The sequence below is a fragment of the Filicampus tigris genome, chromosome 16 (assembly GCF_054856515.1).
Source record: "Filicampus tigris isolate MCC_2025a chromosome 16, RoL_Ftig_1.0, whole genome shotgun sequence".
Classification (NCBI taxonomy): domain Eukaryota; kingdom Metazoa; phylum Chordata; class Actinopteri; order Syngnathiformes; family Syngnathidae; genus Filicampus; species Filicampus tigris.
Window position 1 is genome coordinate 13,080,500 of NC_141232.1, and position 12,359 is coordinate 13,092,858.

At 37.9% G+C, this 12,359-nt stretch overlaps 2 protein-coding genes across 2 annotated transcripts; one reads left to right on the plus strand and one right to left on the minus strand.

The window, feature by feature from the left end:
- The first annotated feature begins 978 nt into the window (after nucleotides 1-978).
- eci1 (enoyl-CoA delta isomerase 1) lies at nucleotides 979-5,229 on the plus strand. Its single transcript, XM_086056414.1, has 7 exons — nucleotides 979-1,123; nucleotides 1,721-1,846; nucleotides 2,421-2,548; nucleotides 2,899-3,045; nucleotides 3,158-3,279; nucleotides 3,373-3,551; nucleotides 4,473-5,229. Exons 1-7 carry the CDS (start codon nucleotides 1,081-1,083, stop codon nucleotides 4,637-4,639), a joined length of 912 nt encoding a protein of 303 aa, XP_085912540.1. The 5' UTR covers nucleotides 979-1,080; the 3' UTR covers nucleotides 4,640-5,229.
- Nucleotides 5,230-5,436: 207 nt separating this feature from the next.
- On the minus strand, nucleotides 5,437-12,103 carry dnase1 (deoxyribonuclease I). The gene is made up of 9 exons (XM_086056415.1): nucleotides 12,047-12,103; nucleotides 10,399-10,537; nucleotides 9,953-10,041; nucleotides 9,740-9,826; nucleotides 8,426-8,541; nucleotides 7,239-7,351; nucleotides 7,001-7,155; nucleotides 5,933-6,026; nucleotides 5,437-5,601 (listed from the first exon to the last, which is right to left on the minus strand). Exons 2-9 carry the CDS (start codon nucleotides 10,534-10,536, stop codon nucleotides 5,551-5,553), a joined length of 843 nt encoding a protein of 280 aa, XP_085912541.1. The 5' UTR covers nucleotide 10,537; nucleotides 12,047-12,103; the 3' UTR covers nucleotides 5,437-5,550.
- Between the last annotated feature and the right edge of the window lie 256 nt (nucleotides 12,104-12,359).

Consider the following 12,359-nt stretch of genomic DNA (forward strand, 5'->3'; position numbering starts at 1 on the left):
TCACAACTTAAAACTGCTGCAGTACAATAAACATTTTAATTTGAAAAATGTATCGATGGCCACACCGAGAGTGTGCTAGGGCCGCATCTAGCCCACGGGCTGCCAGATGCCCTTCCCCGAGTTACAGTGAAAAAAAACCAAACACATTTATGCATTTCTCCTGTTTCTACTTTCTAAACATTTTGTATTACTAATTTCAATGTGTATGAGTGATTACATTGTATACAATATAGTATATTTTATCAACATAATTGTCAATATTTACATCCGTGATGCCGGCCTCTGTTTTACTTTTTTAGTGCAGTATTGCCCATCACTAACATGCATGCAGAATCCTGAAACAACCTTAGACCAGCATAATTTTTTGTTTGTTTGAAAATAAATCAATTAGTCCTGTTTATTCTTACTGTATGAGCCGTGAGGAACCTCCATTCAACAATGGATAGCTATTTAAATATGTATTACTAGCAGGAGAGCAGAGAATTCTATCATTCACAGTGGAAAAGAAACAATATTTTGTTTAGTATCAGTGTCATTGTTGTCGGCCACTAACACTACTCAGAATCGCTTGAATAGTTACATAGAATAACAAAATTATATGAGTCAAGAATTTTATAATTATGCTATATTATATTATGTACCTTAGTTCCATAAAAACACATGAACGCAAATCTTTTATTTACATAAAGATTATCATTCTGCCAATTTACCTGCCAATTTGAGAAAACTTGATAAAAGGCAAAATGTTTTATTCTTATAATGGGGGCCCTCGTTTTATGACTTAGAGTAATTTGAACAGGGTGTTGTCTGTCACTAACCTACACTAAGCTAGCTCTTAATTACAGTAAACATTTGCGAGAAAAAACTTTTTAGGCCACATCTAAAATAATCAATTGAAAAATAAGAACACATGACGTCACCGGTCGTAACTTCGAAACGTCTTTTCGACGGTGCTGACTCGCTTATTCCACGGTGGCATGAACCCGGAAGCTGTAATTACACACACTGGCCACTGTAGATTCAAAGCGCTGAATATTCATTGTCAAGCAGCAGGCAGCAGCTGCACGCGCACAAAAAAAAATGGCGTTGAGAACAGCTTTGAGGAATAAGTGTGCTTTATCAGGTATGTTTTGCATATAGTTTTACTATGCAGGCAACACATTGCATTTTAGTCATCAAATGAAGAATGCCTTAACGTTTAAACTGCTTTTGGTCTGGTAGTGGTGTTATCTGTTGCACAGAATGTGGAGCAAGGGTCACAGAGGGTCTTGTCCTCTGTCAAACGATAGCCTCAACATTATTATCGGTAAACTCCTTACATAATATAATGTACGTTTGTATTTTACTTCTGGTAGGCCCTGTGCATTGTGTCGCTTACACATTTTTCATCAGATGTATTTACAAGTATCTCCTTAATGCTAGTGTTTCGCTGCAATGTTGTCACTGGTGAAGTACAATAAAAGCAATTCAATATGTGTTGATCTTCTGTCATAGCTCGTTTCATTTCCCCCCTGTATGTACTGCACATTGACAAACGCCCTGCACAAGTCAGAGACAAGTTCTGAATATTCTTAACTAAACAAAGCTAAGGTCTCCTCACTTCCTATGGCTTGATTTTATTAAGGAAAGGGGTGCTTGGGCATTCAACAGCAGCTGAGCTGAAGAGATTTCTGTTTGTTTTTTGTTTTTTTGTGTTTAATGTTTCTGCATGTGTATCCAGGCCTTCTTTCCCAGCTGTGCTCCAGCAGCAGTCATGGCAGAGTGTGTGCATCTACCGTGCTTGCTGCACAGCAGAGGAGCAACTCCACATCGTCTAAAATTTCAGTGCATTTGGACCAGAATACAGGTGAATTGCGAGACTGCTTCAAGTGTGACTCAGGTCATGGTGAACTTTATTTGGGGTGTTTATGACTTTGCCAGTAATGCTCAGAATAACTCCAAACACAGCCATTAATGTCTAAACCGCTGGCAACAAGTGAGTAAACAACTAAGTGAAAATGTCCAATGGTGCTACTTGAGAATGAAATTGTCACTTGAACCATATGTGTATAAATCCAACTTTAGAATGGTGACCACTAGTTGAGGTGTGATATTTGTTAGTGAACTGGTTTTCAAAATGAGATACAATTTGTTAATAATAAAGTCAAACAAGGTTCTGATTTTGGTATTAACACATCAGGTTCCTATTCAAACATCAGCAGGATTAGTTGAGAATTAGAATACCTTTGTCCCGAGGGTTGAGCGGTTATGGGGGGAAAAAAAAGTGGTGTTCTGATCAGGGTTTTATGCTGCCGCTTTTTCTCAGATTGTAATGTTTTTGTGGTCATGAGAAGATTAATTGCCAATCTCTAGTTGTCTCTCTGCCTTTTTTTCTATGACTGACTTTCTTTTTTTGTATTTGTATCTGATGTTGTCTGTAGGTGTGGCTGTGATGCGTTTGAAGAGTCCGCCGGTCAATAGCCTCAGTTTGGACTTCCTCACAGAGTTTTGCATTAGCTTGGAGAAGCTTGAGATGGACAAGAGCTGCCGAGGCCTCATCCTCACCTCTGTACAAAACTCCTTTGAACTTTTTTATTTATTTTATTATTTTTAAACACTCTAGGCCAAATTCACAAAAAATGAACTCCAGCTACTGATGGCACCTTCAATTGCACTTCATTTGCTCCGTCTTAATGTCCTATTCACAAAGGATATTACGCTAATGACATACCAGCGCAATCATGCCCACAAAGTTTGAGAGCTGAGTGCAGTTTGTCCCTTTTTTATTTGTCAGCGCATTTAGTGAAGCATTTCACCATCTGCGCGTGCTTTGTGAATTACATGCTGTTTGCTCAATTTTTACCAGTTAGCGCTACACAATACTTTTGTGAATTTGGCCCCTTTGTTTTCGTGTTCTAGAGTCTGCCCAAGGTGTTCTCAGCAGGGCTGGACATCTTGGAGATGTATGGCAAGAGTCCAGAAAGCTGTGGGGAATTTTGGAAAGCTGTTCAGGAGATGTGGCTGAAAATGTACAGCTCCAACATGGTCACCATAGCTGCAATCAATGTATGTGTCGTTTTGAAGCAAAAGACGTTTTCTATCATCACAACCAATACTAAGACATTGACTAAAGCGAGGGGGGAAAAAAAGGTAACTGTAGTTTTCCCTCCTTCCACAGGGCTCCAGTCCTGCCGGTGGCTGCCTAATGTCTTTGACTTGTGACTATAGAATAATGGTGGACAACCCACGATATAGCATCGGCCTGAATGAGACTCAGCTCGGCATAGTAGCACCTTTTTGGTAATAATTCACCTCATGGGAACACAAATGTGGTAGCAATGTTAATGCTCATAAAAGCTCCACTTACCAGTTTATTCCCTGTGCTGCTCACAGGTTTAAGGACACCATGGCTAATACAGTGGGCCACCGGAACACGGAGATGGCCCTGGCTCTGGGGCTGCTTTACAGCCCAACAGAGGCTCTGAAGATAGGACTGGTGGACCAGATAGTACCAGAAGATCAGCTCATGACCACAGCTGAGCAGAAAATGGCCAAGTGGTTGGCTATTCCAGGTGTGTAATAGTGGAAGGAGCACAGGCCAGTATATTTGGCTATTGTCAGTGCTCTCGTCCGTGTTCAATTTTTTTATAGCTTGGGCCCGGCATCATTGGTCATGCACTGTATGTGAATCCCCATTCATCACAGGGATACAGTAAAAATATGCGCTACAAGACCACATGATAAGCTTCCCCACCCCCCTATTTTTTTTTTAAATAGTTTAACATCCATCCATCCATTATCTATACCGCTTATCCTCACAAGGGTCGCGGGGAGTGCTGGAGCCTATCCCAGCAGTCTTCGGGCAGTAGGCGGGGACACCCTGAATCGGTTGCCAGCCAATCGCAGGGCACACAGAGACAAACAAACATTCACACTCACAATCACACCTAGGGGCAATTTAGAGTGTTCAATTAACCTGCCACGCATGTTTTTGGAATGTGGGAGGAAACTGGAGAAAACCCACGCAGGCACGGGGAGAACATGCAAACTCCACACAGGGAGGCCCCGGGATCGAACCCACGACCTCTGAACTGTGAGGCGGACGTAAATAGTTTAACATTCCAACATATTTTAAACACATTTTTACTTATTAAAAAAAATTGAAGTATTATATTCAGGCGTGAAAAGGAGTAAGCCAGCCATGCTATTCGGAATTTTAAAAACCAGAATAAGGGCATATTTGAGTTATGGCTCGCGTTATATGCCTTTTAAAAGCTCGAATACTACCAATATTCGGATTTTAAAAGGATTATTGACTGTATGTAAAGTCTTTGTAAATGTTACTTGAAACTCTGGTTTATACTAATTACATATTTTTTGCACTTTGCTGGATTGAATTGTTGTGCTACGGGATATTTTTAATGGTAGTCAAGCTAAATAATGCCATTAGAACCTTTTCAGAGTCCCGAGCAAAAGCATTTTTTGTTTCACAGCTCACGCCAGACAGATTACCAAATCCATGATGAGGAAGCCGACCATCGACAAGCTGACATCCAAAAGAGAGGCTGATGTCCAAAACTTTGTGAGTTTCATCACCAAAGATGCCATCCAGAATTCACTCCGTATGTATCTTGAGATGCTCAAAAAGAGGAAGGTTTAATGAGGTTATGTAGGAAGTGAAGGCCAGTGATCAGAAGTAATTCCACACAGACTTGACTAGACTTGTCTTTGTCCAGTATTGCCACTTCAGGTTCGGCACGGCTTCACAGCATCAAGGGAATTTACTTCTTTTGCTAAGGAGGACATGTCAGCATATCTAAGGCCAGTTCAGATGTCCATGTAATATAATATTGTGACTTAGTTAAATTTGCTTAATAAAATGAACAAAACTAGCTCACCTCACACCTCAGGAGGTCAGATTATTGTAACATCACCTTCAGAGGCTCATCTTTGAAGTGCCCGACCTAGCTCATACCTTGGTTCATTTCTTCTTTTTTCCCTCTATTTTGTTTTATCTGGTTTGTTCCTGGAACATAGATTTAATAAGAGTTAACATAGTTAAAATCCACTTTTTTTTCTTCTTTTTGGGGGGGATGTTGCAGCCTTAAAGTGTAATGTACTTTAATGCCACTGTTGTACAGTGATCCACATGTATTAGTAGCCTGACAAAATATCAAATAACACAAAAGCAATCAATATGTGACACGGTTTGAGCACTCTTGAAATAAATTGATCATTCTACAAACTGCACTAACATGTGCTGTCCTGGCTCGACCACTATTATCAAATAAAGTAGGTGATTAAGGATTGGCATCAGTATATTTCAAATTGGCACCAGTATATTTCAAATGTTGATAATACCAAGACTAAATCGTGTTTGAGTGTTCAGTTCACCAAATGTCTATGTAAAACATCTAAATAGTTATATGTCAAGTTACAAAAGACAGACACAGTTACTGTATTTAGCAGGGATTTAATTAATATTTTATATTAATATTTGTTGAATTCCAGTGAATGCTCAGATTGGGCATGGGGGGGAATTCAGTAGTCTATCTTCAGGCAGTCATGGGCTCAAACAAGCAGCTTCACCTCCACAGGGAAATGGTCACTGACAGCCAATGCCTGAGAAAGTAGAAAATATATACTTAGAATTTTTTTCAACATAATTTACTCAGTCTATACAACAATTGTGATATTGTTCGGAAAAGATTAGAACCTGCATTGTACTACTGTTTTAATTTGGAGAAAGTTTGCATTACTGTATTTAAGTGAATTCAGACGGAATCACGTGCATCCAAATACCATAACACTAAGTTGTAAAGGTATGTTTTCCTCATGGCCGTGTTGTTCTTTCACTCCGCTCGCCAATAATTGAAGGTGTTCAGTGGACCACTGCATGAAATTGCTCACATTTTTGCAACGTGCTAATGTTCACTCCACAAACATTTTTTACCATACTGAAGCTGAGATTCAGATCCACCATGAAGTCATACACCTCAGCGCTGTTGTCCACTACTCCTTTCTTCATGTCATGAGTCACCACAATCCTAAAAACACATCAAGGTGGATACTGTGAAGGGTCCGTTTGCATTCCATTAGAATCCCTTTATACAAAGTCTGTATAAAATGTTGCACTTTGGATGTTATTAAAAATAATAATAATTCAATTTTTATATTGATAAATATTCATTTATAAATATGCCCATTGTGCAAAAAATATTTAAATAGCTTGTATACAAATGGATTTTTCTGGAGGGCCTGCCCACCCTCAAGTGTGAAATTACACAACCAAGAAAATCTTCAGTTGAGCTGTCCTGGCTCGACCACTCGACACCAAATGTGTCTGTTCGGAAGCTTGATAGCATCGTCCCAATTCCTCTGATTTACAGTGGATATGAAAAGTCTACACACCCCTGTTCAAATGACAGGTTCTTGTGATGATAAATGAGACGAGTGTGTTAATCATTACAAAACATTTGTGACCTATAAACTGACTGAACCATTGAACAAAGTGAAAACATTTTAGAGAGAGGAAGTTTTAAAAAACTGCGATAGCGATTGAACAAGTGTGCGCACACTCTTACAACAGGGGTCGGAGTTCTCTAAAAAATTAACTAATCACATTAAAACTCATGATAAATGGGAGTAAGTACACACCTGCTACAATTTTCGATGAAGATCGTCTTATGAATGAGACTGGGCTGTACCCTCATAACAAGCTAATTTCAGCAAGATAAAAACAGGCTGTGTAAAGTATGCAGTAATTGTTGAGCATTGAGGTATTTTGATGTAAGGATAAGAGATATGGGAACTGTTTTAAGTTGTCAAAAAAAAGGCACTCCTTTAAATTCAACCACCCATCAGTTTAATAAATCGCTTATCCCAGCTGACTTTGAGTGAGAGGCGGATTACACCACCCTGGACTGGTGTTGCCACCCCATGTCAAAAAATAATCATTCTCAGATGGTTTTACTATGTTGTGTATTTTGCTTGTGCCTACACAGAATTTGTGTGTATCTACCTGTCATATGCACAATCGGTGTGTGACACTGTGGTGTCAGCCTCATTAGGGATCAACCAATGGAAGTTCTTGTCCGTAAAGAGGCGGATCTGTGGCCACTCGGAGCCTGTGACATAGCTGCAATCTGTGTTGAAGTCACCGAGAAGAATGATGTCCTGCAGGTCCAATGTATGGGTGTCACTCATCCAGGTTTAAACAGTGTAACAATATTTTTCTTACTCGGTAAAGTCATATTCACATTGGTGTTCCATCTGGTGCGGACATCGACCACCACATCGTACAGCTCGTCAACTTCCTGCAAGGCGAAGTCTGGCGATGTGTGTTGCGGGATCAGAACAAAGTTCCTCACAGCTAGATGGCGATCAGGAAAGGACAAGATAAGAACGTAAATGACATTTTTATTTCAAAGTATGTTATAGTGTGGAGAATCAATTGTTCATATGGAGCACAGTGTTCCAAAGAATGAATCCACAATTTGCTTTGTTGATCTTTTTCACAGCAGTCATTTGAACATAAACAGTAAAAATTGGACGGATGCACTTTAACAGTACTCAACGAATCACTTCGCAACAAGCAGCTGTTTGGCAGAGTGAAAAAATGTTCCAAAAAAGACTTTAAAGTTTACTATCAAACTAAACCCAAATAATTCCATGTAAAAAAAACCCCACATAACTTTGCCTTAGATTCCCCCAGCCTAACCAATCGTGAGAAATACCATTGTCGGGCTAACAAGTAGCACGTATGTGGCAGCGTTATAACACCTTACGCAACGTATGTCTGAACACAGACGGTGCGGCAACACATGTAAACAGGCAATATGACAATACTCAACAGGCACATAGTCAATTCTCTGCACAAAACGACTGATAACACTGCAGTGCCAGTACCCTTATATAGTAATGTTTACTGTATATGATATCGTATTAATCATTGGTAATTGGTGTAAATACATAGTACATAGATTATTGTAGTTTCAAAAGAGATTAGTCACATGACTAAAAGCTGTTTCATCTAATTGTTAGCTGATCGCCAATGACAACAGCATTCGGATCATTGCAAATGATGAACCTTCAAAACACTGGTCAAATTTTTACTAAATCGTTTAATAAGCAATGCAAGTAAACTTTTCTAGATTTTTCTTTTTTGCACTGATTCCAAATCTGCACTCGTTGTTTTCTATAGCACTTCAGGCTTTCATTATAATATCCATCCATTATAATATAATATAATATAATATGATATAAAGTCCCCTCAACCAAAACATAGTAAATGACCTTGCCGAAAATTCTGATGTGTTAGAATAAAAGTAAAGACACTTTTGAAATCACAGTCAAAAATATGTTTTGGGACACAAAGACATCTAATTAAAATTTGCTGTTGACCATATAATTTTGCTGTCACTTAATGATCCCTTCAAGTGCCTACCAGTGTCATTTGAGGAGAACCTGACGACAAAGGGCTCCCTTATGAAGGTGTCGGTGCCACAGGGCTCACAACCGTCATCATAAGTGTAGCTTTTGTCCACTGACACTGTCTCCTCCCTGGTAGGAAAGCATAACACAGGGTGGCAACAGGCTGCCGATGTACTGCATTTCCTGATATATGTCCTCTTAAATCTTTCACATTTTTAATTTGTTCTCATCCTGACACTTCTGTATTGGATATGAATAATGGATTATTGAAATCAGTGTGCAGCATGTTGAGTTTTATGTCTGGTTATGTGCACTGTATCCCAAAATTTAAAAAAGGATAAGGAGTATAAAGCAATGCTATCTGCATCATTGACATTAAGTTCATATTAGTGACGCTATTAATAAATAAATACATGACATTTTTAATAGGTGGGTCGGTGTATTTCAAATTGAAATGATGGCTGTATTTCCGTGTGTCTAGCGTTCCATAATTAATCAGACTTTATGCTGAGCTCACTTTTGGTTAAAATAGCAACACATGCATTTAAGATACTGGTAAATCAAAATGTTGCTTTCTAATAATGTTTAATTGTTGTGATGAGTTTTGACTGACTGCTGGTAAGATGTGGATTTAATAATGTTTTTACTGTAGTTGTAGTTTTCATTGTTGTACCAACTTGAATTATAATGAGTCATATATATGGATGGATGATAATTTATTATCACAGTACATAAGGTCAGAATGATACATACTTTATATAAAGGAACAGGATTCTTTGTCACTGCAATTACTTTTGTGTGTTGGGTGTGTGTGTACCAACATTATAGCAAACAAAAAAAAAATTAAAATTGAAAAAAACATTTCTGTTAATGAAATAAAGACAAGGGTGTCTTTAAAAAAAAAACTAAATGAAATTATATTTTACATTTCTAAAACTACTGTAACTACAATTATAGCAAAAAATGTCTTTCATTTTCATCTTTGTCAATTAATTTCATACATTAGCTTTTGGGATTTATTTTAAATGTATGTATTTTAGTGTGACTGTAAGTCTGTACAGAAGAAAGGTTGAACAATTGTAGTTTACGTTATTATACAATATTTAGTGACTTATTTCATTTTACACTCCGCAAATACTCCATACATTAAGAAAAAAATAAAACAAAGACTAAATCTGATAAAAAACTACACTAAAACAAAGCAATAAAAAATGCTCTAAAAGCTCATTAAAACTAACTGTATTTCAAAACAACAACAGTCAAAACGAATTATTGTATTTATTTATTATGTAATGAAGAATCCCAAACTCTTAACGCTGGTGTGTACCTGTATAGAAAGAGATACCGTTCCTTGTAGGAACTACGACCCAAAGGCTCACTGACAATGTGCTTGTACCTAAATTGTGGAGTACCTCTGAAAAAGAAAAAAAACACAGTATGAATTAGTGAGCATTTCTTACGTTCCTTGATACTGTTCTTCTGTTGATATTATATAATCTCTATAAAACAATACTACATAATCTTTCATATTTATCCTAACCTGTTGACATGCTGCATGAGTTTTTTGGTGGCTGAGAGGTCATTGTCTCGGACCTCCTGGATTAGAATGATGTCATAGCGATGGACGATCTGCAACAGCAACACAAAATGCATCGTTAACGTGTGCAATATGCAATAAAATTTCATAGATTTTCCACATCCTGTTAATGTATCTGACTATGCCTGTCAATCAATAAACAAGTTCTGGCAGGGTACTATTTTCAAAATGTTCTTGCTCATTGCTTGTTGTCTCCACATGCTGACTAAAAAAATACTCTAGGCCATTTTGTTCCATTTTAACAGTAAACACTTTTTAACATTTTTTTAAAAACGTTTTTTCTGTTCTCTACTCACGATACGTTAATTAGACAGCAAAAATACATTCAGGCCTTTCACACAGTACTAAGTACAAGTTATATATTTCGAGGTGTAATGAGAGTATCTGACCTTGCTGATGATGTTCATCAAGGTTGTGTTGGAGGCTTTCTTGTCCCCAAAAGACTTGATGTTGAACGCTCCCAACAGCAAAGCTGTGGACAGATGCAGCAGGGACAAAAACAGACCCAAACTGTACACTAGACGCATCCTGGGGGGTCATACAGAGGTTGGGTGCGTGATAAGAAAATACACATTCAAAACCTTGACTGACAGAAGTCGTAGATTTAAATTTAGTAATGCGTTGTAAAAGAAAGGAAATGACTGACTGAAGCTTAAAGGAAGGTTTTGTGCTTTATACAGGGTGAACAATTACACTTACAGGCTAACTCAGGTTAGACCAAAGTTACCTTGAAAGTGTGGTCAAAGGTTTTCCAGCTTGTACACTGGAAGGACTTACTCAGAAATGTATTATACGGACATTCTTCATCAATTAATCCATTTTTTCCCAACCTTTATTGAGCTTATTAAGACACACCACCAAACACGAATGTCACAAAAAGTGGGCGCACAGATTAGTTATGAAATTTCTGCCATCTAGTGGAAGAGAATGTAATTGTTTTGCCGGTCACTATAGACTGACATAGATCGTTGAGCAAAACCACATTATAGTAAATAAATAATTATTTTTTTAAATGAATTTAATAGTTGATTCTGCCAGTACACACAATACACATACTATTACAATCAGCTGCATACAAAGTGATGTACATAATGCAGTTAAAATACATTAATTACAAAAAACAGTAAACACAACTAAAATTTTGCAATTTCTGGAGAAAATGCATGTGAAGGCTGAAATACTGAATGAAAAAAATGTTGAAACGTGTAATGATTTTGAATGATGTGTAATGACATTGAAAAATATGGGATGATTTGAAATGATATTGAATGTAATGACTGTTTTTTGAATGTGCCATTGGGAATGAAAGAAGATTTTTTGTGTGTGTGGTTGCAGACACTTTGGCATGTTGAAAATAATTTCCTTTCCAAGGTAAATTGAATCAGTGGAACATTAAAACACTAAAACAATGCCGAGTCTCATGCGGAGTCAAAAGCCAAAAAATAAAAATGTGTTTTGAAATGAGTTTTCAAGATGGACAGAGAGGAGGTTTGCCTACTGAGAGGTCATTCCAAATGAGATGGACCGGCTCGATTACCTCTGAGCCTCTGCTTAGTCCTCGGTATTTCCAGTAACATCTGGTCCTCTGACCTGAGTCACCGAGCAGGTATAGGTGGAGGAGCTCAGAGAGGTAAGGTGGGGTGAAAGATTTAAAAACAAAAAAAAACGAATCTAAAATGAACTCTGAAATGTACAGGGAGACAGTGAAGAGAGAATTGGAGTTATGTGCTACCTCCTACAAGCTCCAGTAAGGAGGCGAGCAACAGCATTTTGGACTGGCTGACTCCAAAATGAAGTGCATTTCATGAAGTAAATAAAGTGCATTACAGTAATGCATCCGAGATGTAACAAAGGTATGGATTATTGTTTCTAAGTGCTGTTGTGAAAGGAGAGGTTTTGGTTTAGTCAGCTGCCAATTTTGTTATAGTGTAAATATATTTACAATACCCACAAAGAAGCAAAATGACTTTTAAGCATTGCTATATCCTATTAACGATGAAATAAAAGTTTTTATCATGCTGAGCACGCAGTAGCTACCTGATCCTTTTAGCCAGTGTGTTGATGAGAAGGCCTTTATCAGCGTGGATCCTCGAAGGTGCCACTGGAACTTCTGAACGAAATCACTGATTGTGTTTGTCTTTATTTAACCACAGGTGCATGTGACTACATAGTGCTGGCCAGGAGCGAAGATAGGCGGGGTATTTTGGATAGGGTTCAGGGTGATACCCATATTGGAAGCCATCACATGGCATTGGAGGATGTCCACAGCAAATGGCTTGTTTGTTTTTAATTTATGAAAAAAATAACATAAATACTATCTTAAAATCAATACACATTCACGTAAAAGATA